At 41.5% G+C, this 27,716-nt stretch overlaps 2 protein-coding genes and 1 long non-coding RNA gene across 6 annotated transcripts in view; 2 read left to right on the top strand and 1 right to left on the bottom strand.

The window, feature by feature from the left end:
• Positions 1 to 28: 28 nt before the first annotated feature.
• Positions 29 to 14,290, top strand: SCRN3 (secernin 3). 3 transcript variants are annotated; one of them, XM_080971988.1, is made up of 8 exons: positions 29 to 145; positions 1,785 to 1,956; positions 2,952 to 3,133; positions 4,271 to 4,470; positions 5,805 to 6,017; positions 9,162 to 9,324; positions 10,666 to 10,846; positions 12,597 to 14,290. In XM_080971988.1, exons 2-8 carry the CDS (start codon positions 1,786 to 1,788, stop codon positions 12,750 to 12,752), a joined length of 1,266 nt encoding a protein of 421 aa, XP_080828114.1. In that variant the 5' UTR covers positions 29 to 145; position 1,785; the 3' UTR covers positions 12,753 to 14,290. The 3 variants fall into 3 exon arrangements, with proteins under 3 accessions (XP_080828114.1, XP_080828115.1, XP_080828116.1); XM_080971989.1 differs by lacking the exon at positions 29 to 145 and adding an exon at positions 271 to 395; XM_080971990.1 differs by lacking the exon at positions 29 to 145 and adding an exon at positions 392 to 531.
• Positions 14,291 to 14,486: 196 nt separating this feature from the next.
• Positions 14,487 to 27,716, bottom strand: part of GPR155 (G protein-coupled receptor 155) — a 43,636-nt gene continuing 30,406 nt past the window's right edge. Inside the window, exons 10-16 of one of the 2 annotated variants that reach the window (XM_081023890.1) lie at positions 26,658 to 26,871; positions 26,246 to 26,353; positions 23,795 to 23,928; positions 22,134 to 22,229; positions 21,476 to 21,540; positions 20,487 to 20,621; positions 14,487 to 16,331 (exon numbers count right to left, since the gene is read on the bottom strand). In XM_081023890.1, coding sequence (XP_080880016.1) covers positions 16,091 to 16,331; positions 20,487 to 20,621; positions 21,476 to 21,540; positions 22,134 to 22,229; positions 23,795 to 23,928; positions 26,246 to 26,353; positions 26,658 to 26,871 — 993 coding nt within the window. In that variant the 3' untranslated portion in view covers positions 14,487 to 16,090. Of the gene's footprint in view, positions 16,385 to 20,486; positions 20,622 to 21,475; positions 21,541 to 22,133; positions 22,230 to 23,794; positions 23,929 to 26,245; positions 26,354 to 26,657; positions 26,872 to 27,716 lie in introns of both variants that reach the window. The other variant, XM_081023891.1, reaches the window with a different exon arrangement.
• On the top strand, positions 16,391 to 17,539 carry LOC308458503. Its single transcript, XR_013977492.1, has 2 exons — positions 16,391 to 16,694; positions 17,074 to 17,539. It is a non-coding gene; the product is annotated as an uncharacterized lncRNA (long non-coding RNA).

The raw sequence follows: 27,716 nt of genomic DNA, 5'->3' as shown, positions 1-27,716 counted from the left end.
GGCCAGAGGACGGCTCCTCCTCCCGCTTCTGCCCGTTGCTCCGCCTCAGAGCTGCGGCGGGGACGCGAAGCGGGCCGGAAGCCGGCGAGGCCGAACGAAGCCAGGCTCGTGAAGCAGCGGCGGCCGCCAAGGCCTCGCGCGACGGGTAGGCTCCGCTGTAGCTCCTCGCTTGCCGCTTCGCAGCAGCGTTAAATCCCCGCTTGTCGGGCCCAGCACGTGTGAATGAATGCCGACCGGGTCCCCAAAGCGGTGATAGATATATCCCAACAGACAGTTGAAACCTCAAACGAGGTTTCCGGAGAGGTAGCCACTCGTGAATATGAAAAAGTAAAGAGCCGTGAGGCGTCTTAACCGGTTTCCTTCAGACGTAAACAATCCTTGTGCTACGGTCACAGGTGAACGACGTGTGGAAGTCGCAACACGCGTGTTTGCCTTCACGGGGAATTGGGAGCTTGGTTAAGCACATCATCTTTTCCGTGACTCTTTGCGCTTGTGTCTTACAAGCGGCTGTCTCTCCTAATCTCAAATTAGGTAAACAGCAACATAATTTTTGAATGTTGGGACGCTTTCTGAGTTAGTCTGGGGCTAGCTCAAGTCTGCACAGGATATTATTATCTGCCACATTTCATAAAAAAAAAGGACTATTGAAGTGCCACAACCACTTTTTCTTAACCCCTCTCATCTTTTTGCATAACATCCAGCCCGCAGGATAACAATCCCGAAGCCCTTGGCATTTTAGCCTGTTTAATTATGTATTTTGTGCTTTCTATATTGTAATTTTATGTTGTGGACTGTCCTGAGATCTATGGGTATAGAGTGGTATACAAATGTAACAACAGCACAGCAGCAGCAATGTTTTTGTGGATTACATTGGTCTACAAAAATGTATGTCATGTTTTTTGTTGCAACAAATTTAACAACAGGTTTATTGGGGCGGTGGCATATCTTTTCTGGGAAACCCAGCCAGATGGGTGGGGTATAAATATTATTATTATTATTATTATTATTATTAATTTTATGGACTAGAAGCTACTTTGTCAGATGCATCAAATGTTAATCTTCAACAGGCAGGTTAGATGGAGGAAAACATGTATTTGGTGGCGCCAAAAGGCCACACGAAGTACCGTCTGACCTGAAAGCCACCATTTCCCAACAACAGCAAGAACAACAAACAACTTGAAAGGGAGCCTCAAAGTCTGAATTGTTGATAGAGTTTATCAGTAAATTTGATGGTGGTGTTTAGGACTCAAATCAGTTCCAAGGTTTTTTATCCCACTACAGATTTAGTTTTACTAAACTAATTTAGGACGGTTATGTTATCACCAATTACTGCTGTTATGCATGGTCACTGTTCTTTCTATATGTGCGTAGGAATGTCACAGACTGTACCTGTTGAATTTTATAACTTATCAGACCCACATTTTACAATCCCATATCCTATTCCCATATGCACATGGATTTGATTCACTTTTTACAGAGCCACAAGACTTTTCATTGGTTTTACTGCAACAGACTTATGCTTCCGAAAGTCTCATGTGCACACATGATTATTTGTGTCCCCAGTTCCAAATATTCTGCACACAGTTATGGGGAAGGCCACCTGATCTCCAGAATGTTGATACCTCTCCATAATAGTGGGAATTGTGGGGTTAATATAAATGGCACCATCACTTGCGGAAAAGGAACATAAAATTCTATACAACCTTGTGCTTTCATTCAAGTATTAGTGTTTCCCATAGTTTTCCTCCTTCACTGGTCATTTATCATATTACATAATTTTCCAGGATGGCTTCCGTGATCACTGAACCTTCCTCCTGTGATACTTTTGTGGCTCTGCCTCCAGCCACAACTGGCAGCAGGATCATCTTTGGGAAAAATTCAGATAGGCCCTCAGATGAAGTCCAGGAGATTGTGTACTTCCCTGCTGCAAGCCATGGCCCAGGAGAAAAAGTTGAGGTAAGATCAAAGCATTTAGAAAAATAACACAACCATATCGGGATGCTTTTTCTATACTTTAAAGGGTAAAGTAGTGGAACAAGTATTTAGTTCCGCCAAAGAAAAATCTCACGCAGATGCATCAACTGACTGGAATTGGTAGCCATTCACGAATGTCAGTTATGAAGTTTAGCGGGAGTGGACATAGTATCTCTCAAGAAGACAGGACATTGATGTATAAGTCACACCACAGGCCAGTCTTGTTCTGTACTGCCTACATTTAACTCAGTGGCTCTGCCAGATTTTAGATGGGAATTTCCCAGCCCTATCTGGAGAGGCTAGGCATTAAAAATGGAACTTTTTGCATTCAAGGCATTTACTCTACCCTTAAGCTGTGGTTTAGCTTTCAAAATAATAATAATTATTTATATCCCGCCCTCCCCAGCCGAAGCTGGGCTCAGGGCGGCTAACAACAATAAAATAATACAGCATTCTAAAATCATTTAATTATAAAATTAATTCAAATCAAATTGATGGCAACCATTGGGCTAGAGTTCTGTGAAGATTGCCAAAGGAGGGAGTCAGGCTGTGCCCTGGCCAAAGGCTTGGTGGAACAGCTCTGTCTTGCAGGCCCTGTGGAAAGATGTCAAGTCCTGCAGGACCCTAGTCTCTTGTGGCAGAGCGTTCCACCAGATCGGAGCCACAGCCAAAAAAGCCCTGGCTCTGGTTGAGGCCAGCCTAACCTCTCTGTGGCCCCGGACCTCCAGGATGTTTTACTAGACTCAGTAAAAATACTGGGTTGGAATTTGAAGAACCTGATTTTTACTTATTCCCTCCTGACATTGCAGGCTCCCATCTCACACTCAGTGCTATTCGATTGTCTCCCAACAATTTGGAGAGCCTTTTTGGGAGGCAAAAAGTTGGGAAGTCCACTCACATCAGTTTAAATCCAGTCCGTTGTGTAGAATTCAGGAAGTGTTTTTCTTATGTGTTTTCTGGAATTCTTTTTATTGCAGTGTACTTATATAGAAATTGAACAAGCACCAGAAACCTATGCCGTTGTTCTGAGTCGCCCCTCCTGGCTCTGGGGTGCTGAAATGGGGGCCAATGAGCATGGAGTCTGCATTGGGAATGAAGCAGTGTGGGGGAAGGAGGAAGTCTGTGATGATGAAGCCCTCCTAGGCATGGATCTTGTCAGGTTTGCAGACAATATGATTTAAATTAGCTGTATAAAATGCAATTTTGAAATGTAAAAAGCGAGACTTGATGGACTGATTCACACATGAACTGATCCCTTGTGATTGTTTTTAATCAACATTTGATAACTTGTGTAAGCAATCACCTACACTTTCACACAAGCAAGTTGTAATTTTGCTGTTTCACATATGATATGATTCCCACCTCAGCCTTTTTTTATTTTGGCGAGGGGTGCCGGGACTCCAAAAAGACACTGCCGAAGTTCCTTTGGCTTGAGCTTCCTTCCAAGCCTTTTCAGGGGTTGTTTAGCCAAACGTTGCCCCTCATAGACTTGCTTACTGCGATCGGAGCTCACACTGTTGCAGCTGTGGTAAAAGCAGAAGTCCGACACCCTGCTAATATCAATAAACAATAGAAACAGTATTGCTGGGAAAATCCTGCTTAATACTAAAATTAATAAGACAGACACATACTTTTTGGTGATCTACTCATATGTGTTGGCATCTATGTAGTGGCAGCAGAACACCCTGTTTTGTGATGCTGCTCTCTGGAAGTAGGCCCCTCATTCTAAGTGTTTATTTACTAGTGCAAAAATCTTAGTGTTGTAAGAGCTTTCTTCACCCTAGATTTGGCTCAGATCAGTTCTTAAGCAAAGAAATCTCAAAACATACCTCTTCCCCCAATGGAGGACCTATAGTCCAATGGTTTAACTAGCTGTCACCACTGGTTTTCATTTTGCCAGTCTAGTCAGTCACAACTTATGGCTGAGTGTAAGAAACATCTGCTTTGATGCAACTGTAGCTCTAGCACCCTGCAGAAAGGCAGTCAAGACTAAGCTGCCACACTTGCCTTCCTAACCTGTTTTAAACCATCTTTTTAGGCTTAGGCTTTGGGGGGGGGGTAAGGAGTGGCATGCATACTAGGTGGACAATGACAGTTCTGTGGGTGCTAGCAGCCTCTTTGTGGGAATAAGTATTTTCATCATACAAAACTTATATTAGCACCCACTGTAATAAGCCTTATCCAGGACTTGAGATACATGTGCAACTTTCTAACTCATTGAGTAAATGTGCAATAATATGCAAATTCAACATTCATAAGAATTTCCCCAAAAGCTAACACTTCCGTGTGGTTTTAGGCTTGGACTGGAAAGAGCTAATACCGCAGAAAAAGCTGTTGGTGTCATTGTTGACTTGCTGGACAAGTATGGTCAAGGTGGAAACTGTATGGAGAGTCATATGGCATTTACATACCATAATAGTTTTCTGATAGCAGACAGAAAGGAAGCTTGGATACTGGAAACCTCTGGAAAGTATTGGGCTGCAGAGAAAGTAGAAGGTATGGACAATCATCTTCACTTAATTAAATTCTTCTCCGATTATAAGTGTATATAGCCTGCTAGTGCTGCTTGAACATAGAAAATTTTGGTGATAAAAGTGGTATAACTGTTGCTAGTGTGTTTTCATAGAAAGGCAGCTTAGTTCCTCATTCAAATGAAGTTATTTTGCTCACTGATAATCTCTTATCTGCCAGCAGTGATTTAACCAAACAAGATGAAACTGGTGGATCATGGTGGTAGTAAGAATAAGAATTAAGAATAAATACATGAAGGTCAGCTTCAGATGTTGTGGCAAACATTGTTGACTGCCGGTCGCAAGCTTTGGGCTTCTTCTTCCCATCATGTACTCCAAATCCCTCCTTTAATTATTTCAAACCAGGAAGTATGTATGCTTTGATGTTGGAATTGAGCAAGCCGTGGTTACTGCAATTTGCCACAGCAAACTATAGCTATCATGAACCAGAAAGTGAAGGAGGGTATTAGAACATGTAAAGGGAAGAGGGAGAGCACAAGCATGAGGTTCAAATCATAGTTCAGTTGCAATGTCTGAAACATGCTAAAGAGAAGAGGTGAAGAAATTCATTTTTATTTACCGTAGCTGATTGATAACCTGCTTTTCAAGAAAAAAAATATTGTCCATGCAGCTTACAGAATATACATCAAAATCATAATAAAATACAAGCTAAAACAATTTAATACATCTATAGCAACCTATTGCTAAAGAGCCAGCACAAAAACAATACTACAACACCATTCAACAACTCCTTATAACATTAACCACTAAAGGCCACAGTAAAAAAGATGGCCTGTTTTGAAACTAACTAGGGATGAGCCTAGCCTGATCCCACATGAAACTGAATTCCATATTTGCAGGGCCAACACTAGGGAAGAGGGAGAAATTCGATTCAGTTCGCATTCAAAGCAAAATCTTACCAAATTTGCACTTTCTGAAACTATGCAAGAACTGAAACATAGCCATCCCATGAAATTTGTATTTATTCAAATTTTGCCATTCAGTTCTCCAACCAAACAATGGAGACAAAAATGCATATATTAAGAGAACGTGTGCTGTATGGGACAATAAATACCACAAGAGCTGGGGAATGAGGGGCAGAGACAACTGTTTCCTATGAGCATGTTATTGACCCTAAACCCAAATGCCTACTAGTTTGGGGAGGCCTTTTGGGTCATGCTATGGGGCCTCTTGGGTAGTAAGGTTAACAGTACAATCCTATGCATGAAAAAAGTTCCACTATAGTTCAGCAGGCCTCACTCCCTAGTATGTAGGTTTATTATTGCAGTTTAAGATACTGTTTTTCACACTTTTCGACAGAAGGAGTACGGAATATTTCCAATCAGCTATCAATAACAACCAAGATTGAGCGTGAGCATCCAGAAATAAGGAATTATGCTATAAGCAAAGGCTGGTGGGATGGAAAAAAAGAATTTGATTTTGCTGCAACCTATTCATACGTGAATACTGCCAGGATGACTACTACCAGAGGCAGATACTGTGAAGGCTATAAACTGCTGAAGAAACATGAAGGTACCTTTGTTGAGTCATGAGTGACTTTAAATGCTTAGAAGATGTTTGTAGCAGGCTTGTGATCCAAGAACCACATGGAATATTTACAGTGATTCTACTGGGATAGAAGAATAGCATTTGCACCATCTTGCTACGAACCCGCAAAGAACCGGGTAAAAAAGCTTGTCGGCTTGAACAGGATTCCGTAGTTGGCTTTTTGGCTCAGCCAAGGCCTATACAACAGCTGAACAATTTAGGCCATACTTGCCCCTAGCTTAGGGGCAGGGAACTCCTTTGTAGCCCAAGAGTGATATTACCCTCTGGGCCACTTCCTGGGGCCACATGCTGGTGACAAGCTGGACAAGGTCAGTGGGCAGAGCAACATATGTGAATTCTACAGCAGGCTAGTTTCTACACGTGAGACATCCCTCTCTATTCTTCATTCAGGAAAGCAAGGAGCATTATCAGATTTCAAGGACACATTTCAGTCAGGCATAAGTGCTCAGGGGGAGTGTAGAGCAGGCTTGTGCAGGGTGTGGTCTGCAGAGTCCTGAAGGCCAGACAGGACTCATCTTTTCAAGAATGGCTCATCTCATGTTTTTAGGACTTTGGCTTTAGAAAAATGAATATAACACAGGGTACTAGAAGAGCACATTTGAACATCCCCCGACTTTTGTGATCCTTATAACAGCCATCATTTGGTATTGTTTGCTTATTACACGTGTATCAAAATGTCATGTATAGTCATGTGTTGAAAAAATAATAACATAAGCCCAAATAAAATTGCACTCCTCTGTTTCAATATTCATTCTGCTGAGCCCTGCCACCCCCAATTGTAGCAGTTATTCTGTGCTTCCTAGTGGATTACTTGAAGCTATAATACCCCTGTGATCATGCAAATCCTACATTCATTTGGGGAATTGTAGGTTCTGAATACTGAACATGTTTAATACCTGTCTAATGTGATGGCCTTGTTGAGGTTCTATCAGTGCCTTCATTCTAAATCCCCATTTTTCAGATACTTACCTCAACCATTTTTAAGTCACACCAGGTGTTCAAGTTATCAGTCAGATGCAGTTTAAGCTGTTTCTTTTTTACATACCTTGAATGAATCATTATTGTAACGCACTAGTCTCTAAAAAATTTCAGTACTTTCAGGTGTTTGTTTTTTTTTTAAAAAAGATTTTCCAAAATTGGTGCAGAGGATTTATTTTTAATATTGAGATTGTTATTGTAAAATGGCCACTGGGTATTCTGAACTACCAGGTGGGCAATGATGGAAATCTAAAGTGGAAAAGTATTTTTATGTAAATAGCATAAAACAGAGATAGATGCATTTATACAGATCAAAGAGGCCGGTAGCCAAGTATTTGCCTGCTTATTTCTAGTGAATAGATAAATCCCAGCCTTTCTCACCTTTTCAATGCTTGGCCTTGTGTAGTTCTCCTCTAGCCCAATTTTCTCTCTCTGTTTTCATTCACCTATTAGACTTGTCCTCCCTCTTTTCATCAAAACCTTTTATTCTTCTGGAGCACTCCTTTCCCCAGTCTTACTTTCTACTGCTCCTGCTTATTCTGCCCCATTTCTCCTGGGACAGTAGCCAGAAGCCCTTCTGACTTTTGAGTTCTGACAAGCAGCTAAACCAAACGTTGCTAGAGACCTCATTGAGATACAACCCTTGCAGCACAGATAATAGAGACTTCATGGTTTTGAGAGTTAACAGTAAGCACCCTGAAAGAGAAGAGCATGGATGGATCTCTTCCCACACACTTCACTCCCCGCCAAAAGAGATGTGCAAGCTCCTTTTCTGCTCAGTACTTCTTCATGCTTTATTGCTTTTATCTTTAAAATGCATTGTATCTAATTTTCTATTTTAAATACACTGCTTCGCATCTGTGTGCTTAATTCTAACTAGAATTTGAGTTTGGTGGGGTTTTTTTTAAATAAAAAAAATACTCAACGTAGCACCATGCAACGTGTTCAATCAGCAGAAGGATTTCTTCTTATACAGTGGAATGTTCTTTCTCTCTCCTCCCTAAACCTGTTGTGGGGTTTCTCCCAACTCTTGGAGCAGATTTGGGGACAGCAGGGAGAGGAGAGAGAGGAAGTCTTAATCTAATCCTTGCACTAGCTTAATTGTTTAATTGGATATCACCTTACATTTCTATTCTTCCCCAGAGCACTGAGAAAAATTTTCCACATTTAGGGAAACTTTGTTTCCTTGCAGAGTGGTAGTTCCCCAACAAATTTAGTATGGTTCTCTTCATTTTTATTTGCAAACCCCCTTTTATGCTGGCTGACTGAGATGGGAAATGGAGCACAGAAGGCCATACATAGTACATTGACATGTAGGCACCCATTTCATTTTATTTCTGTTTCCCCCAAGATTAAATTTAACATCTAAAGATGTCATAAAGCAGTATTTCATGATAAATACATATTTTAAAAGATTAGAGCCATCCATTGTTTTGTGAGATTCTTCAGGGAATCCAAAAACGTTGCAGAGAAAAATAATTTCCCCATTCTCTAGCAGGTACAGAAAATGACAACAAAAAAGATTAAGAGGTTTGAACACCTTTTTGTGCTGAAACATTTGGTCAGTTTTCTTTTAGTCCAGCAAAAAAGGTTAAGGGGTATATAACAACTTTTATATTACACTAGAACTTGAATTATCCAGTATCATTAACTGACAATAAATTTAGGAGACAAAAAGACCAAACAAACCCCACAGTGCGTAATTCATTTAAACTATTCACTGCCACAGATATGATAGCCATTCATGTATTATTTTGTCAGCTTTTCAGAGGCTGATTTTCCACTATTTGAGATAGGATGCCAGACAGATGAATTCTTTGTCTCATACAGAAGGGCGCTTAATGTAGAAAGAAGTGATTTCTCTCTGGAACATTTCTGGAAAATCTTGTGAGGCTTGAAACTGGATGACTCTTTAATGTCTCAAAACTAATTTTTAGTACCCATGGGAAAGAATATTTTTGGACAGTGTAATGGTGGAGCCCTCTTTGATTCTGTCATTCATGTTTCACTTATCATTTTCCTAATTGTTACTTAGTTTGAAACAGACATGCATGTGGTTTTTGAATTGGTGCTATTAAGTAAACTATGTTAAATATGCATATGAAACAAATAATGTTTTTTCTTGCATAGGCACAATAACAGCTGAGACAATGATGGCAATCCTTCGGGATAAGGAGAGCGGCATTAATATGGAAGGAGGCTTTATGACCACTGGAAGCATGGTTTCCATACTTCCTCAGGAAACCAGCCTCCCTTGCATCCATTTCTTCACTGGAACTCCAGACCCTGACAGGTGACTCTCAACAATTTATCATAAAGACTAAATTCCTAGCCCTGTTAACTTTCCTTTGAGCAACTTATTCATGATCGACCTTTAACAATGTTAAACACAAAGCCCCAAATTTAAGTGAAGTCCAAAATATAATCCATAATGGATGAAACTATTTCACACACAGACAGGACCAAGAAGAGCCATAAAAAACTCAAGCACACAAAAGGGCTGGAGATTAAGGCCTTGTTTTGACATAACACTAAGCTTAGTGAGGGACGCGGGTGGCGCTGTGGGTTAAACCACAGAGCCTAGGACTTGCCGATCAGAAGGTTGGCGGTTCGAATCCCCGTGACGAGGTGAGCTCCCGTTGCTCAGTCCCTGCTCCTGCCAACCTAGCAGTTCGAAAGCACATCAAAGTGCAAGTAGATAAATAGGTACCGCTCCGGCGGGAAGGTAAACAGCGTTTTCGTGCGCTGTTCTGATTCGCCAGAAGCGGTTTAGTTATGCTGGCCACATGACCCGGAAGCTGTACGCCGGCTCCCTCGGCCAATAAAGCGAGATGAGCGCTGCAACCCCAGAGTCGGCCACGACTGGACCTAAGGGTCAGGGGTCCCTTTACCTTTAAGCTTAGTGAGAATGGGCAGGCATACAGGTACCCAAGGAGAAAATTGTGACCATTTTCCTCCTCCAGTTTGGTTTAATATTGCATGCAAAAACAGCCCCCAGACAAATCACAAAGGGTAAACCAAGAACAAACTTTGGTTACAGCTCGTTGTTTGCTTGGAGACAAACTATGACCCTGGGTTCAGGTCTAACACGATACCATAGTTTAGCTCTGGGTCATGCAGCAGTCGCAGTAGGACCAGAGGAGGAGCGAAGCAGCCACAATTTTCTCCCTGAGTACCCATATTCTTGCTCATTCATACCAAGCCATACCTTGGGCTTAAGTGTTACATGTGAACTGTCATATTTATTATTTAGTCAAATTGCATCCCACCCTTCTTCCTGAAGAAGCTGAATGCATTTTGAAATATGTGAGGCTTCAGCAAGTCTTATGAGGAAACATGAAAGATTTCCCTTGAGGAAAAGGTAGTCTTGAAACGTGCTAGAATCTCTGTTCTTTGTTCTAGGCACTGCAACCATTAGTGGACAGTGCATCCTGTCTGATTTTAATAGAAAATACTCTTGAGTACATCTGATTAAAACAAGTAGCTCAAGGAACTCTCACTTGTAGACTGTATGGAGTAAACAGATAAGATATTGTAATGGCTGTGTGCTAACCTTAATGTCCGTGGTGGAAAGCAGCATTCATTGTGCATTTGCTAATTTTCTTTTCACTTGGTGTTTCAATTTATTCTCTAGGTCTGTCTTTAAACCTTTCATTTTTGTGCCAAATATTACGCAGTTGCTAAAAACCAGCTCCCCAGTGTTTGGTCCCGAGGATCCAGTTAAAAAGCAACCACGATTTCAGACAAAGCCAGACAGAAGACACGAACTCTACAGAAAACATGAAAGTGCAGCTCTTGTGATGGAGTCTTCTAAGGTGTGTTAATTTAAGTTAAATCTCTGGGGGTATGAGGGGTATGGACTTTAAAATAAAAATCAGTGTAAGGATTTATGTAATCTGTTCCATTGCAATCATGCTGATGTAATTTAATACTTCAGTCTCCGGATGGAGAGAGACTGCTCTGGCATCTAACCTTTCAGTCACAGGGCCAAAACATAGTTCTTGAAAGGTCAAGAGGATATTAGCATATGCGACTTGATCTTGTTTCCTATGCTCAAGCAGAGCCAGCTGAACTCAAATACTCTTTGAAAGTCTGCTCCCAGGGGGAGAGGGAAGAGAGTATTGATGCTTGCCAGTTCAGCCCACTATCTTTATGTGGCAGGTTGTGGGTGGACGATGCAACTGTGTGACTTACACCAGCCTTGCAACAAAATAACAATCCTACCTCAGTTCTCGAACACCCTTGAACTCGTACGTTTCGGGTCCCGAACAATTGAAAACCGGAAATGAGTGTTCCGGTTTTCTAATGTTCTTTTGGAAGCCAAAGATCCGGCGGGGCTTCCGCGGCCTCTGAATGGCTTCTGGAACGGATTCCGTTCAGCTTCCAAGGTACACTGTTTTATTGCAGGTAGAGGTGGAGCTAAAAATCTTTTCCCACAAGGGATGGGTAATCTTCTCCACCTAGCAGGCCAAATCTTTATCTGTTTCCTCTCCTGCAGGCCAACTTTGACAGGTAGGTGGGACAATCACCTGATGTCATTATGGGATCAGATGACGGACAGGTGAGTTGTTCCTCCAACCTGCCGAAGTCCCTTGTGCAGTGCTTCCCTGCAGCCAACTTGGGAAATGCCACCTTCAAGCAGGCTTGAACTCCCTGCCCACAAGCTAATAGGCAGTAGAAGCACAACATGCTTCACTAGCGTGAAGTGCTTTGCACTGAAACCGCCACTAACACATTTTGCACTGAAACCGCCACTAGCTCCATTTTGGCAGCTGTTTCAATGCAAACCACTTCAAGGTTATCAGAGCAAGATGCACTGATGAGTGGTGGGAGATCACTTTCACCCCCCCCCCCGATTATTCCTTTGTAGCTATGTCGGCACCCAACGCAACAAATGACATCAGGTATGGGTCACGAGGGTGAGCTTTGTGAGGAACAGCATTGTGGGCCAAATTGGGATCCCTGCCAGGCCAAATTTGGCCCGTAGGTCAGAGCTGCCTATTTTGCAGCAACTAGAAGTCATGTAGACAGCCTGAGCCTAGCAGGTGTCTTATCACCAAGCGCAGTTGAGCCCCCCCCCCCCCCAATTTTGAACCCATCAGTTAAAAAACAAACTGGCAGAGAGGCAAGGAGGAAATTAACCTGCTTGAACTCCTACAACAGCAGATTATAATATCCTAGGAAGAGACATTAGTTTAGGGGGTAGGGAGCAAGAAATGTGTGCTCGAAGGCTAATAAAATTCCCCTCCCCCCAAAGAAGTAGCAGTAAAGCACTTAGCTGCCCACCCTTAACCTAGTCCTTTAACTCTAACATAGTGGGAAAGACAAGAAAGTTATTCCCTATGATTTCCAGACAGCAATAGGCTGCTTCCTAGTCTGCTGGAAGCCTGTGAACAGAAGCAGCACTTCCGTTAGGGAATGCACTGCTACATTTTGTGTAGGTCTTCACCAGATAGGGGTAGGCTGATATGAACCTCTTAATGGTGGATGAAATAACTTTTAGAAGAGTTCATATGTTCAAGCATTACATTGTTAGTTTAATTTAATTTAATTTTTTTTTAATAGGAAAAGGGGGACATGATATTGGAACGGATCCGAAAGTTGGAAAAAGAGAAGATTAAGGAAATGGAGCATATTCTACAGAACAGGAGCCTTGATGCTGATCAAGCAGTTAATCTTTTCTCAAACTGCACAGATGATGAAATCCAGGCATATGCGTAAGATAATACTGGGTAATTTGTTTTACTTCTCAAAGTGGTTTTGTTCTTTGCACATCCCCAGCTCTAGCCAAATAGCATATTATAATATGGGTATAGTCAGACTAGAAAGCAAGGAAATTTTGAATTAGGTTTCAGGAGTGTAACTGACTGTGGCATTTGCACAGGGCCCCCGGTCGTTCCACGGACTATTGACCTTGCACCACCACAGCTTATCTCTTCCACAGCCACCAACCAGGTTTCCCCGGTAATATATTCAGACTCAGTCAGGTTGTAACGTATTAACAAAGATTCCAGTTTATCGTGTGCGCAAACAAGTTTTAAATACTTTGAAACACTGTAATCCGATTCACTCTCTGTCTCTAACTCACTCTGTGACTCCTATGCCTCCCACCCACAAGAAACCAACCAGACTAACTGCCAAAACCTGTGTTGAGCCTTAAACAGTTAGGCTCCGCCCCTGGGATTTTTTATTGGTCAGCCTATTAACCCTTTCTCTCCCCCCCCCCCCGTACGACATCGCCATAATAAGTGGGCAAACGCCACACTGAGCAGCCTCCAAATACTGGCCTTTAATGATGGAGATATTTCCTCTTCATATATTCTGCACTGAAACGGGTGTGCGTTTCTCCCCATCGTAGCACTACCGCCACTTTCTGCCCAGGCTGGTAGGGTTGTGGATATGGGACTTCTGCCAGAAGTTTCTTCCATTCCCCATTAGATTACTTTACTATAAGAAGAAATGCACTGTTAAATTTCAAAGGGGCAGCAAGTGTGTAACTTTCCAACTGAACCAATGCAGTTGTGATTTCTCAGTATTTAAATGTGGAAGGGCCTATTCTAGCATGGCTTTCTCTCTTAACTCAGGGAAAGTCGGCAATGTGAAAAATACCAGTTTCACTTTATAGTGTGATATTATATTAATATATTGATCCTCAAGATGCTTTCTAGTGCAGTCTGCTTACTTGAAGTTAGAAGTCCTGTCACTTCAGGTTGGAGACTTTAAAATTAAACACCCCAGAATGTAATTGTGAATGGTTAATTTTTAAAATTGACTTGCTAGGGAAGAACAAGTCCTACAAAAGTTAACTGCACAAAGTCCCATCGAAAACAACAAGCTTTAGTAATGGTGACTAAAATTTCATTGCTTTTGTTGGATCTTTGTTATGGCTGAAATTTGGCTGTGGTGGATACAGATTTTAAGTGCCCTTATATAGCCACGTGTGTTGAACTTAGGCTAAGAATAATGGTAGAATGCTAAATGAACCAATGGAAAATTAAGGAATAAATTCTTAGTTATTTCAGGTGAAAGCCACTAAGGTTTTGTAAATGAGGATTGTTTTCGATGCCCTCACTTCAATGAGGGGCCTGTTTACTGTTTCTTCAAACAAAGGTGTGCTATAAAGCTAAAATTATGCAACAGAAATTCAAAATAATGGAAAGATGCTACTTTTTCAGTTTATATATGTAGGAAATGGCAATGCTGTGTTAAAACACGAACGCTTCTACTGCCAAAAATAAATTGCAATTCTGTGTAGAGAATCAAGAGTGCTCTGTAATTGGTTGTTATACTTGGGTTTTAATGTTTTGCTTTGGGTCACCTTTGTGAGAAAACTCCCCCTCCTCTGGAAATAACTTGGGTGAGTGTGCAAAATAGCAAGTACATAATTATGTTGAACTTAATTCTGTAGGCAGCGACTTTATTCAGCTCTGAAAAGGAATGTACAGAACACCAAGGTTAAACATCTGGATTTATTGAGAAACTGGAGCACAAAAATGCAGAAATGCCAACTACTTCCAAAACACATTTTTCCATAATTCCTCCCAAATTAGACAAAAGCGTGATTGGCCACAGAAATGTAATTGTAATGCATTCCTGTCATTTCAGCGGCAGATCAGATTAAAACCACACTTTATACCAAACACAGTTTTCTACATTGTGGAAGATAGTGTTTCTTCTGTAACATATACAAACAGGCCTGTCAGTTCATGTGTAAGGTTGACATAAAATAGATTACACGTTTGACAGCAAAAGGAAGTGGTTTATTCGTACATTTCGCATGCATATTCATGCAGTTGTGGCTACTGAAATGTTGACTAGGCTGCTAGCCCCGACTCCCTACTATCAGAGGCAAACGGCCACAAGTCCAAGAATACTCTTTTGATCCATACCTCTATAAAAATAAAGCACACACATCACTCATCTGGCAAAAAAGGGTTAGGCAACATAACAGATCTCATGACTTTAGGTGAAGAAACAAAAGTCACACGGCAAATTGTTCCTTCCAGTGAATTAAGTTAATATAAAATGGTCAATAAAATAACCACTCTAGTATCTACTTAAAAAATAAAGGGCATTATTTAAAATACAGTGTTCCTTTATGTAGACAACCATAAAAAATAGAGAAACTAATGAGAGGGTTTATTGGCATTTAACTGAGCATCACCCATTAAGGGGCCTTGTGAAGATGCGAGAGTCCTTCAAATCAGTATTACAAGGTTATCCAACAAACTTAAATAACTCATTTAAGTTGCATATTGAAAGTAGTACCCAAATCTAATTCAAGTATTTGGTCTTTATAGGCTATTGGTCTAATTTAGAAGTGCAAAATAACCACAACCTCACAGACATCAGAATCTGTTTATTACTTTAAGGTTTGTAAAAACAAATGGCTCAATGTTCAGAAGTTGTAAGCCAACCTCTTGTTTCAGAGCAATTTATGAGGCTAGGAAAACAAATCATGTTTAGGCTGCAAGTGGTGCACAGAGGCTGCTTTAAAATCCCACTGATTTCAATTGAATTTGAGCAGCTTGATGGTACACGGGATTGCAGTCTACTTTTTCATTCTTTAAAATGATTGGCTTGTTCACCCAAGAACTGCTAATGGCAAAAATCTGCTTATTTCCCAATTCTAATCCTCAGACACCACAACAATCTTCACAGTCTCATTATGTCAGCACAAACAGAGGATTTTATGTTCAAAAGGGAGTAACAGACTGGCCAAAATGTGTTGAGTAACTATCCCTTGCTGTTTTGCCAGTGCATCACAATTCAAAAACAGAATTAAACTGGAGAACACAACACTTTCTTCAAATACAGACTTTTGCAGAGTACTGCTTGCACAGGCAAGGAAACTATTGGGAAGCGGTTCATAGTTCAAAAATCAAAAATATTTTAAATAATTCCCTGAAATGACTCATTAGTCAGTATTCAACACATGAGACGTTAATTCTCTTTGGGTAGGACACAAACAGAACCATATTATCACTAAGAGAACATCACAGAAGAGCGTAAGAACTAGGGGTCAGGAAAGAGTTGGGGCAACTCTTTTTTGGCTAGCTTCAAAGTGCATCCTCATTTCCATGGCTTTCTACTGCCACACATCTCCGAGGCACAAAGCGATAGTACAACTGCTCGTCCCGGAACTCAAATTCATCGGCAATGTGCTGGATGATGCCTCCTTTCACCAGTCTTTCTCCATACACCACAGCTCCCCCACGGTCTAAGGCAAGGCCAACTTCCACGAGCCAGTTCACCAGGTCACAGCCACAGAAGACCCCGGCCACAGTCTTTGTGCCACACCTGTATGTCAAAGGAAGGATTCACCCACATGCTCTGTAAATCTCGTACCACCACTGTTTGATGGGTGAAGACAAAGGGGGGAAAATAGGGGGAAACAAGGAAAGACAGCATGACAGTTAAAAGAATTGTTAAAAAGGAGGTCATGTGTATAGTTAAGCATGGTTGTGGGGTTTTTTTTGTTTGCAAACCTGGATTATCTTTTTTCTAAGTCACAATCAACATGCATGCACAAGTCATTTGAAGCCAGCATATGCATAAAATAACACTCTATGTGGGTTAGTATAGCATGAACTACCACTAGTTCAACATTCATAGTGATACGAACTAAGATCTCCACTCCGTGTAACAAAAAGGATGGAAAGAGTAGGGGAAATCCGGAGGATTGGAAGAAATTTAAGAACTATTTACAAAAGCATTGTAATTTGAGTGAATGCTAAATAAGATGCTAGACTAAAACAACTGAGCACCACTAAATTTAGAAGTTTTTAAGAAAATAAGTAAGACTGTGAAAATTTAGCTCCTTCTGAGAATTATAAGATTATGAAATATAGAAGGGATATAAGAATTTAAATAAGATGATAAATTGCTGACAAAATGTTATAACGATGAAAGTGGGAGCGGGAGGTGTGAGGAAGTCCAAAGAAAATGTGAAACTATGTTAAGATAAATGGTATATTGTTTATTATGTTTACTCTTATTGTAAAACCCAATAAATTGCTTTAAAAAAAAAAAAAGGAAAGAGTAGGGGAAATCCACATTTCAATCAGTCCGATTGCTACCTAGTTCACACAATATACAGCAGAAGTGGCAGTAAACCACTGTACCATTTCAGACTGCAGGGGGAGGATTGCGTGCCTGCATTTAAAAAATGGAGAACAAGCTGGTAGAGTAACATTCAAAGTTGCTTTAGACCAAGCCAGGGTCCATCTAGGCCATGACTGTGGACACTGACTCTCCAGGGTTTCCCCACCCTACCTGGAGATGCTGGGGACTAAACGTGGGAAATATAATTATGCTATCTTTACATGCTAGCTAAGTATTTCTTTTAATAATTGTTTCCATTTGGTTGTGTATTTTTGATGCGTTTAATTTATTGCTTATGACTTTTGTTATGTTGGTAATTGTGTAAATCTTGTCACGTTGTAAGCCGCCTTGAACATAGTTTCAACTATGGAAAGGGGACATACAAATAAAATGATGATGATGATGATGATTCACACAGGTGATCAATCCCCCCTTACAGTCTAAAGGAGGAACCATTCAGGGACCGTTTTGCCACCTTTCCAACATTCACTAGCACAACGTCTGGAGCAGCTTTCTCTTCCGACTGAGAGCCATTTAAACCCGCTGGCCCCTAAGTCAAGGTTACTAAATCAGCAGGAGTCCATTCAAAAGCCCTCCAGCCTAGTTGCTGGTGCAGTTGCGCACACCACTTGCCTGCAATGCATCTGTCTGGCAGGGTGATGCCAATCCTGTATGGCAATTCATACTGCAAGGAGCTTTGAAACAGGGGAAGTGCTGCCTTGGGGGACTGTACGGCGACTCGGCTACCTTTTAATTGCAATTACGTTAACTTGTTTTTCAAACTTAAATTGAGAATTCTCTATTACTGTATAAGACCAGTAATTGAACTTTTTTAATTCCCCTAAATTGTCGTGAATATGCAAGATACTGAGAACGACATTTGGAAGAGAAAAAGATCTAGTTCTATTTCCAGTGACACAGTGGAGAAAAACTACCCACAGCCACAAGGGTATTGTTCAGAAGTTGACCTGTGATAGTGAATGTTTCTGCTTATCTTGTAAGGAAGCATGTGTTAGAGAGTTAGAGCAAGCCAATATGACCAACTACACAAGGCAGCAAACCAACGTAAAGAAGGAACCCGTCAGCATTTTTATTAAAATGATGAGCAAAAATTTATTTGGATTAGTGAAGTGAAGCAGATCCAACACACAAAAGGATGGAAGAAGAAGAAACAACAACAACAGAAGAGGACCGATGCAGAACATTCAACTGAGAAGGAGAGGGAGAGAAAACATTAGAAGAAAAACACATACATGAGAAAGGATCAAGAGAATGCATACATTTCACCACAGTATGGAAATAAGGGCACTGTACAAATGTACATACTCAAAACGAAACAAAAAAAGCATTTCGTTTCAGAACTTAAAAAACAAAGAATTCAGCAGAATTGTCCTAAGTTGTTCACTCAAGCCATCTTGGGAATTCCCAAGGACTGTTCTAAAATTCCTTTTCAGTAAGTCTATTATATACCCCTTATCCCAAAAGACAAAACTTTTGGGAAATATGTAATCCTGAACTGGAAACCTCACTGCTTATATCTGAAAACATCGTGACAAACACAACTCTCTCATTTGGGAAAGGGGTGGGGAACTTTCTTTCAGGCCAAAGGCTGCAGCATCCTGGTGAAAAGCTGTCGTGGGGGCTGCATTCTCAGAGTGGACAAGGCCAGACCCACATATGATCATACACCCCTAACACCAGACACAGACACACACACAGCTATTGCCCCATGGACACACAATCCCATTTTCTCCAACACCCTTCCTCAGTCCTGACTGTGCAGGTGAATGAGCATCTAAACAATGCACAGTTGGGACTGCAAGCCCTGCCTTACAGCTATTCAGAGCCTCAAACTTAATAATGAACTTTGCATCCCAAAGATTGCATGCAAGAAATTGCAAGGTGTGTGGACAGCATTTTGAATATCTCTTCAGGAATGTAAGTACCTTTCTGCTGAGATACACCCACCCAGGCCCTCTGCTTTGGTCTCCTTGCAGCTGATTTTGCAGAGTTAGAAGCCACAATTACATGCTTTGGGACATATCCAAGTCCCCTTTTGCTAATCAGCTGCTCCTGGAATGAATAGATCCCCACCCGATTTAGGACTTCAGGTACATAATAGGTTTGATCTCTAAAGTGATTAAAAAATACACCAAGAGTAGCATCAGTAAGAACTCCATCTGATGGGAGTTTTAAGCCCAAGATTTCTTGGTTTCATGCAATACTATGTGGAGGATGACAGGTTAGAAAACAGTAGCTTCTCCCACCACTACTTTTGAGTTCTTGCATTAAATGTTTGAGGTTCAAATGTTTTAAATAAGACTTTCTAATGGTTGCAAATTATCCATTGCTTGCACAAAATGGGAAGGGTTTGGATTGTTTGCAGTTGCCTGCTTGAAATCAAAAGGATTGGAAAAGCTGACTAAACAGTTAAAAACACTGAATAGGCAACAAATGGGAAATTACCTTGTTGAAATACATATCAGAAACCAATTCCATCCAACCTCTGCCAATGCATGCCAAACAGTGGTGGGATATATTTGGCTGAACTCTTTACTTTGTTCTCATGAGGAGGGGAGGGGTTATATTTATTATATGGGGATTTTTTTGTGTTATACTGGAAAATTAAAACATTTATTAAAATGTATTTTAAGGAGATGTACCGTAAATTGTTTTCGATCAGCATGTAAAATGATTGGCTACAATTTGAGCATACTAGCATGATCTACTATATATTTTAGAAAGAAGTTTGTTCTCTAGGCATATAGAAGATCTTTTAAGGTATCATAAGCAAATTTTGTAGGATGGTTGCTGAGATCAAGGAGCAGATTCTTGTCCTAAGTTTCAGGATGCAACAGCATGCCATTTTGAATCGACACACCAAACCTTTCAAGACAGCACTCACTTTTTAGTTGTTAGCCACCCTGAGCCCGGCTTCGGCTGGGGAGGGCGGGATATAAATAAAATTTATTATTATTATTATTATTATTATTATTATTATTATTATTATTATTTAATCACTAATTTCAAAACTGCACTGAATTTTTGGTTCCTTAGAATCCCTCAGCAATGCCAGCCACTTTCCACTAGTCTGACACTATGTTAACTCAGAAAAAGAATCTTGAAAATGATTTCCTGTTGTTTTGGTTTAAGACCAAGCATACCTTAGTCCAGGAATTAGAAAACAAAACACAAGTCTAGAGGCTTTCACATGCATATTTAGTGTTTTTTGGAAGCATTTCCAACACAAAACACTCAGAGATTAGGACACCAGAACTGATTGCAAAGTGTATCCATCATCCAAGAATAGAAACAGTTTGAATAAATCTTTACATTGGTATACAGCCCCACCTTCTGTCTTGGACAATGCTCCTGACACACATCTCTTTGTGGTAATTAACAAACTGTTGGCACGTCATCCGGATTTCCTCGGGTACAGTGGATTCCCTGCGCTCCGATGTCCTGTTTCCCCAGAGGAATTCAAACCTGGAGAGAGAAAAAGTCAATCTGAAACAAGCCCACTGAAATATTACAACAAATAAAAAGAAATAGGAACGTCTTATTATAAATATCTACGTACATTATCTTTCTATTATGTATAGATGAGTTATCACATCAGGTCTTTGAAAATAATTAGTTTCAAGGGAGAAGCAGTATGAGAATTTTTGTGGGTTTTTTTTTGCCTTCGAAAAATTGTGCATGGAATAGAAAACGGGACGAATAGGTGTGAATTTCTGCTCCTGAATTCAAGTACAGTCATACCTTGGAAGCCAAACGTCTTGCAAGACAAACGTTTTGGCTCCTGAACGCCACGCCAAACTGGAAGTGAGTGTTCCAGTTTGCAAATGTTATTTGGAACTCGAAAGACCGTCACGACTTCCGCAGCTTCCGATGGCTGCAGGAGCCATGTTCCTGAACATTTTGGAAGTCGAACGGACTTCTGGAACAGATTCTGTTCGACTTCCGAGGTGTGATTGTACCCTTTGGGCTGATTTATACACACTTGTTCCATCATTTGGTGACTATAGCTTGGATCCTAAGCTGCTCTGTTTGTGTAAGGAGGACAGCAATTTGTAAACTCCACCCCTGCCCACCGTATTAATATCTCCTACCATCCTCAAGCCCCCCCTCAATCCCATATAGCAGATTCTCAAGAACAGAGGGCCACAGAGAATGAGTTGAAGAGAAAGCCCCATTCCATGTATGTGAATGTTGTTTCGTGAATGGTACAAAAGTTAAGAGCTGCACGGAAGAGAAGGCAGAAATAACATTAGTTGGGAGTCAAATCTGAAAGACAGTTGGCATTATTAACACATTCATATACTTATTTGGAAAATTACCTCCGTTTGAATGGAAGAATAATAAGATGTTTGTCTAAACCAAAAATTCCAAAAGAAATGAATCCCTGAAAAAGAAAGGATTGTTATTATTTTTTTAAAAAAACATTGATAAATAGACCACTAAAATCTAAGGAATTTTAAGGTATCCCAAGACACTTTGTGGCTTTTATTTTACTTCAGGTTATACACACACAAGGGTGTATGTGGTAACAGCAGCAGGAATTAAAATAAGTGCTAGTACAAACACCTAAGTTACAAGTTAATGACTACTTTCAATAATGTGCACTCATTGAAATCTACAGACCTTGATGACAGTCACCTGATAATGCTGAAACATCCATCCATCCTCTGTCTTGGTGACAGATGCTAATGAAACATCTGTCTATTGGAAATGAGTATTTCCCCCCCTCCCTTTAAAGACTGGTACAGCAGCCAGGAACCCAGTGCAAATTGTCAGAGCACATTGACAGAGCGAGTACTTTCAACATAATTTTCTTTAAGTTCATAATAAGCAAAGGAACAAAGAGGGGCCCCTTCCCCCCTTCCTGGCAAGCTCTTTTTATCCCAATCTTCTTATGCATGCTAACTGGGTTCAGTGAGATGTTGTCTCAGTCAAGTGAATGTAAGATCGGAGGTGTGATGTCAGAGTCAATATTACCTGACCAAAATTAAATACAGCGCAAAAGAATTGTAGCTCCACGTAGAGTCTTCCAGGTTCTTGGTTGAACAACCACCACAAACAGCTGGATAAATTCTGGGGGAAGACAAGAAGAACAAATATTTTTAAAGCTTCATGTTTTTTGTGTGTGAATTTTGTTATTTTTATTGCAATCCACTTTAGGGCTTGCAACAAGGTGGAATGTACATCTGTTTAACAAAATGCTTTTCCAATGGAAAGCTACTAGCCATTTGTCTCTGTACTAATATAGTAAAGTCATGGGTTGCATGTATTCAAAGTAGCACTAAGGGGGAACAGTCCATCAACACAATGATTTGTCTCTGCGCAAGAGAATGTTCTTCCTCCCCATCCCATTGCACCCTCTTAAATCTGTTCTGGGGTTCCCACTACCTTATGGAGCAGATTTGGATATGGTAGGGCACACAGGGGAAGCCCCAATGTCCAAACACAACTCATTTGGACTTACAAAACTGTTTGGTCGAGTACCACGCCCCAAGAATTTAATGAAACGTTCATTTCACTAAATACACAGCTGATGGAACAACCAGCCCATCTCTTTATCACTCCAATGCTGTCTGCTGTTATACCAACACTTGAAAGCATGATAGGAAAGAATGACTACAGGTGTGGTAGCCTATTTCAGAGGTAGACAACAGGGTGTCCTTCAGAGGTTGCTAGACTCAACTCCCATTGGACCAAGTCAGCAAGATCAATCAATGATTAGGGACAATGTAGCCCAGAACATGTGACAAGACGCCATGCCAGCTACTCTTTGTGCAATAACTCTTCATTACACCTCAACAGATGGCTTATCACTATTTAATGCAGGTCACTTCAAGACATCATTCCATGCAAGGGGTTTATGCAATATTCTTATATTAACACAACTAAGGAGGAGTACCGTATTTTTCGCTCCATAAGGCGCACCTAGTTTTTGGAAGAGGAAAACAAGAAAAAAAATATATTCTGAATCCCAGAAGCCAGGACAGCCAGCGGGATCACTGCGCAGCAATCCCGCTTGCTGTCCTGGCTTATGGGATAGCCGCACACAGCCTCTACCAGGCAGGGGATGAAGGCTCCTACTGCCCAGGAGAGGCTGCGCACGGCTAAGGCTCCCCCAAGAGCCGCACTCCCTTTAAAGAGCGTGCAGGGCTGCCCTTGTCCCTCTTCGGGGAAAAGCCCTCCACGCGGCTCTTTAAAGGGAGCGCTGAGCAGAGCCTCCCGCCTGCATTTGCTCCATAAAACACACACACATTTCCCCTTACCTTTTAGGAGGGGAAAAGTGCGTCTTATAGAGAGAAAAATACGGTAGATAGGAAACTGACGATATCACATCAGACCACTGGTCCACCTAATGTGAACTCTAACACTGTGCATTGCTGAGGACCTCTAGAATTTCGGTGCAAATGCAAGCAACCTACTTGACATGAATGTTGTGAGGATAAGATTGGGGGTGGAGGAGAATGATGCAGTGAGCTCTGCAGAGGAAAGATGGGATGTAAATGCAGCAAATAAAAAATGCTGCATAAATTATAATGGCATTGAAAGTTTCCCCTCCCTGCACTGACTTCCCTAAACATTGGTGTGAATCAATGAACTAAAACAGTTATCAGAAGAGGTGGGAAAAAAATGCAATTTACAGCAAAGAGGCCCACAATGAGAAGCAAGCACAGCAGCACATGTCTAGCCAGCTGCTTGTCTCCAGTTTGCAGAAGCTGCTCTTCCTGGACCAAGGCACAGCTCTGAGAACTGCATGGACTTAAGCACCGATTCGCTGAAAAACATTAAAGTGCGACATATGTTAAGTTTTTCATTGAACTGTTTTGCCCAATTGATATGTAAATACTGTATTGAATCCTATCATATTGTTAAAGCAAAAGCATTCCCCCCCCACTAGAGAATAGTAATCAGAAAAATAAACTGTATGTCCTTTCTTTTCCATTGCATTCCACACACACACACACACACACACACACACACACACACCCTTTGCTTGTGAAAGACTATATTGGCTGCTTGCTTCAAGGAGTGAAAGACTTGAGTTTTGACCCAGGCCAACAGCTACCCTATTTCTGTGACCTTACAAAGCAACAGGGGCAGTTACCACTTGAATAGCTTAAAACAGCACAGCACTAAAGCGATTCTCTGGAACAGGCTTTTAATCCAACATTAAATTTCCTGGCCAGGTGTGGGGAGGAGAGAAACGAGAAAGGAAATACTGGCACTAAAATACCGACCCACAATGCTTTCTACATGGTGTAGCCTTACTAAGCTGAATATCAGCATGCTGGCATTTTATTTCTTCAACCCCACGTCACATTCCATAGGTAAAACATAACGTAACAGAATTTAGGGCGGGATTAAATGAAGTTGTGTGCAGTAGGGCTACCCCACAATCTGCTCTGGAGGGTTGGGTGAAGCCCCAGAAAAGATTTACGGGGCACGCGGGGATAGGAAGCGGGAAGGTTTCACTGCACAAGCGACAAGGCTTTTTTTCAGCAGGAACTTGGTTCCAGCACCACTGCTATTATAAGAGAACAAGGAAGACGTTTCTGGCGAGTTCCAACACCTTTTTTTAGAAAAATAGCACTGGCACTGGCGAGTGGACCTCGTTTCTCATATACATCAACAGCTAAGCACTACAATGAATTCCACTTCTAAAGTTGAATTTGGCGTATTTATAGAAAGTGTCAAAAGTTATTGACCGCAAAAATCGTTCCTGCCACCAGATGGCAGTAAGAGGTCAACAAATTCCCATACAGGGAGCTTGCTGCACCTGAACACTGGATCCCTTTCTGCTGCCAATCTTAGCAGCGATAGTTCCTGCTAACTTAGATGAGTAGTTCAAGAGGCCTAGGCTCCTTTCCTCTTCCGTGTTAACCAATGACACACACTCTAGTCTCTCTAGTCAAGTCGTTCGCTGTGCCAAAGAATATGCTGCCCTTCTTGACGAACAGGTGAAATTATTTTCTTCCTGCTACTGCTTCCATCATTGTGTGATCCTCTATAGACCCACAAAGAACGTAGGGAGTTGTTGTCCCCAAACATTATGGTTTTCTATCCATCCCATATAAAGCCCTCTTAGAATATTCTCTGAAGATTGCGGGAGATGGTGCAGCGGTAAAAAAAAAAGGTAAAAAGGGAAAGGACCCCTGGACGGTTAAATCCAATCAAAGGCAACTATGGGTTTGCAGTGCTGATCACGCTTTCAGGCCAAGGAAGCTGGTATTTGTCCACAGACAGCTTTCCGGGTCATGTGGCCAGCATGACTAAACCGCTTCTGGTGCAACGGGACACCATGATGGAAACAGAAATGCCGTTTACCTTCCTGCCACAGCAGTACCTATTTATCTACTTGCACTGGCATGCTTTCAAACTGCTAGGTTGGCAGGAGCTGGGACAAAGCAATGGGAGCTCACCCCATTGTGGGGATTCGAACCGCCGACCTTCTGATCGGCAAGCCCTAGGCTCAGTGGTTTAGACCACAGCGCCACCTGTGTCCCTACATGCAGAAAGTGCAAAGGGGCTAGCGGGATAATGCCTTGCTTTTCCAGCTGTCTCAAAAGCAAGCTACGGTCCCGTCCCCCCCATTCTAACCCTCACCCAAATTCTAACAGGAGGCAGTGAATGACTTCCTACACCCCTACTGTCAAAAGTTACTTTTGGTCTTATTCATTTTTTCACTCACTGGAAATTAAGCTTGTTATCAGTTTGGCCAGAGTCACCATCAAATAATTTTCCGAGACCCGTGTGGCAGTACATGAATACGAAGTACACACATGATGATCTGAAGGAAAAAACCACACACCGACCAAACTCAACCATAAGAGCTCCCTTTATGTATTAACTGTGCAGCTGGAAGTCCACACATAGAAAAGGGCAACAGCCACTGACCCTCTCTGCCCTTCCTGCGCACAGACCCCCTTCACAGGGCTTATATGTGAAAAGGTTCGTAACTTGAAATGTGGGTGGTGTACTCTCGGCCGTGCACATGCAAGCCTCTTAATGAACACATGTGCAATTTCACATGCTTCCGTTTTAAAATTTGTAAACGGGCTTGAAAGACACAGGATACTACAGTTGTGCTTCACCTGTCTCAATTGATGTCGTGCAGTTATCGCGGTCGCTGCTACGACTGGATCCTGGCTCTCCTTCAGAACAGCATAACCTTCTATTCGGCTTTTGGCACTCACAGCACCCTAGAGGAAAAATGGCAGATTAGAAAGGTGTCTATTTTTCTAGAGGGTATTGTGACAGCAAGACAAGATTATGCTCTTTTAAATGGGCCTGCAATGGGTTTGCAATTCGAATGCAGTACATTATTTGAGGCGGGCATTCAGATTTCACTGCGGGGGATCGCAAGTGGCAATGTCTACAAGTTTAGGTGTGGAACATGCATGCCTGGGTCGAAACAAAATGGAAAACAATCTCCTGACAGAGGCCTTAGTATGCCCTATTGCCGTCAAAAGTAACCAGGCTTCTTCTATTAAGGATTTCTCATACCTCTTTCCATTGAAGGGTCCACCAACGAACGAGAAGAACTGTCTGGAGATCTACTGCGCTCGTTAAATTCCCTTTCTGTTTCCTCTGTTTGACTGTGTTGGGAATCTTGGGTCAACACCTCATAGCTGGCTTCCATTCCAGATCTGTTCATACACATGAGTGATACACCCGATATCAATATGCTGATGGATACGATTACTGCTGTGATAATCATCTGCAAAAATGGGGGAGGGAGAGAGGCAGGAGTTCAGTAGGTCCCTTGTCATTTGAAAGAACCTATGTGACCATGCTGAAAAGAATCAGAAATTCAGCATCACTGTGTCTCTAGAATACTGAATAAAACAAATACTATTTGCTTATTCGAGGTTTTTAAAGTCAAAGGCTGGGAACAGATGTTTGTATTACAGTACAAGTCGCTTTTTGAGGGGGAGAAAGGAACCAAAAATACAATAGTAACGTTCCATTTGCCACACACCTACCTCAGCTTTATTTAGAACTTCCTGCTGAAACCTGTGCCTCCTCTGGTTCATACTGTACACCAGATGTCAAGTTTAATGTCAGCTTCGCAACTTCTCAAGCAAAATAATCTAATCCTCAGTACTTTGTTAACATCCCCTTTCTCTACCCAGCACCATGCATATAATTCTGTCAAGCATATAGAAATCTCGGCTGCTAATGCACTTCTCAAGTATTGCTTTTAAGGGATGCAGTCAATTCTACACCTTGTTTCTTGGAAGTTGTGTTTCATTACAGTGGTACCTCAGGTTAAGAACTTAATTCATTCTGGAGGTCCGTTCTTAACCTGAAACTGTTCTTAACCTGAGGTACCACTTTAGCTAATGAGGCCTCCTGCTGCTGCTGCACCGTCGCAGCACAATTTCTGATCTCATCCTGAAGCAAAGTTCTTAACCTGAGGTAATATTTCTGGGTTAGCGGAGTCTGTAACCTGAAGCGTATGTAACCTGAAGCATCTGTAACCTGAGGTACCACTGTATAAAGACGGAAAGTGCATAGTAGGGGTGGGAAAGCCTAAGGATGAGGGGCTGAACAAGGCCCTCC

The sequence above is a fragment of the Podarcis pityusensis genome, assembly GCF_964106645.2.
Source record: "Podarcis pityusensis genome assembly, chromosome: 1".
Lineage (NCBI taxonomy): Eukaryota > Metazoa > Chordata > Lepidosauria > Squamata > Lacertidae > Podarcis > Podarcis pityusensis.
The sequence above is the reverse complement of the archived record's forward strand: the minus strand, read 5'-3'. Positions and strand labels throughout refer to the sequence as shown.

Coding starts and splice junctions, on each gene's coding strand:
- SCRN3 (XM_080971988.1), top strand. CDS start 1,786: ATGGCTTCCGTGATCACTGAACCTTCCTCCTGTGATACTTTTGTGGCT. Junction 3,134..4,270: donor CTAGGCATGGATCTTGTCAG/GTTTGCAGACAA, acceptor GTGTGGTTTTAG/GCTTGGACTGGAAAGAGCTA. Junction 6,018..9,161: donor ACTGCTGAAGAAACATGAAG/GTACCTTTGTTG, acceptor TTTCTTGCATAG/GCACAATAACAGCTGAGACA.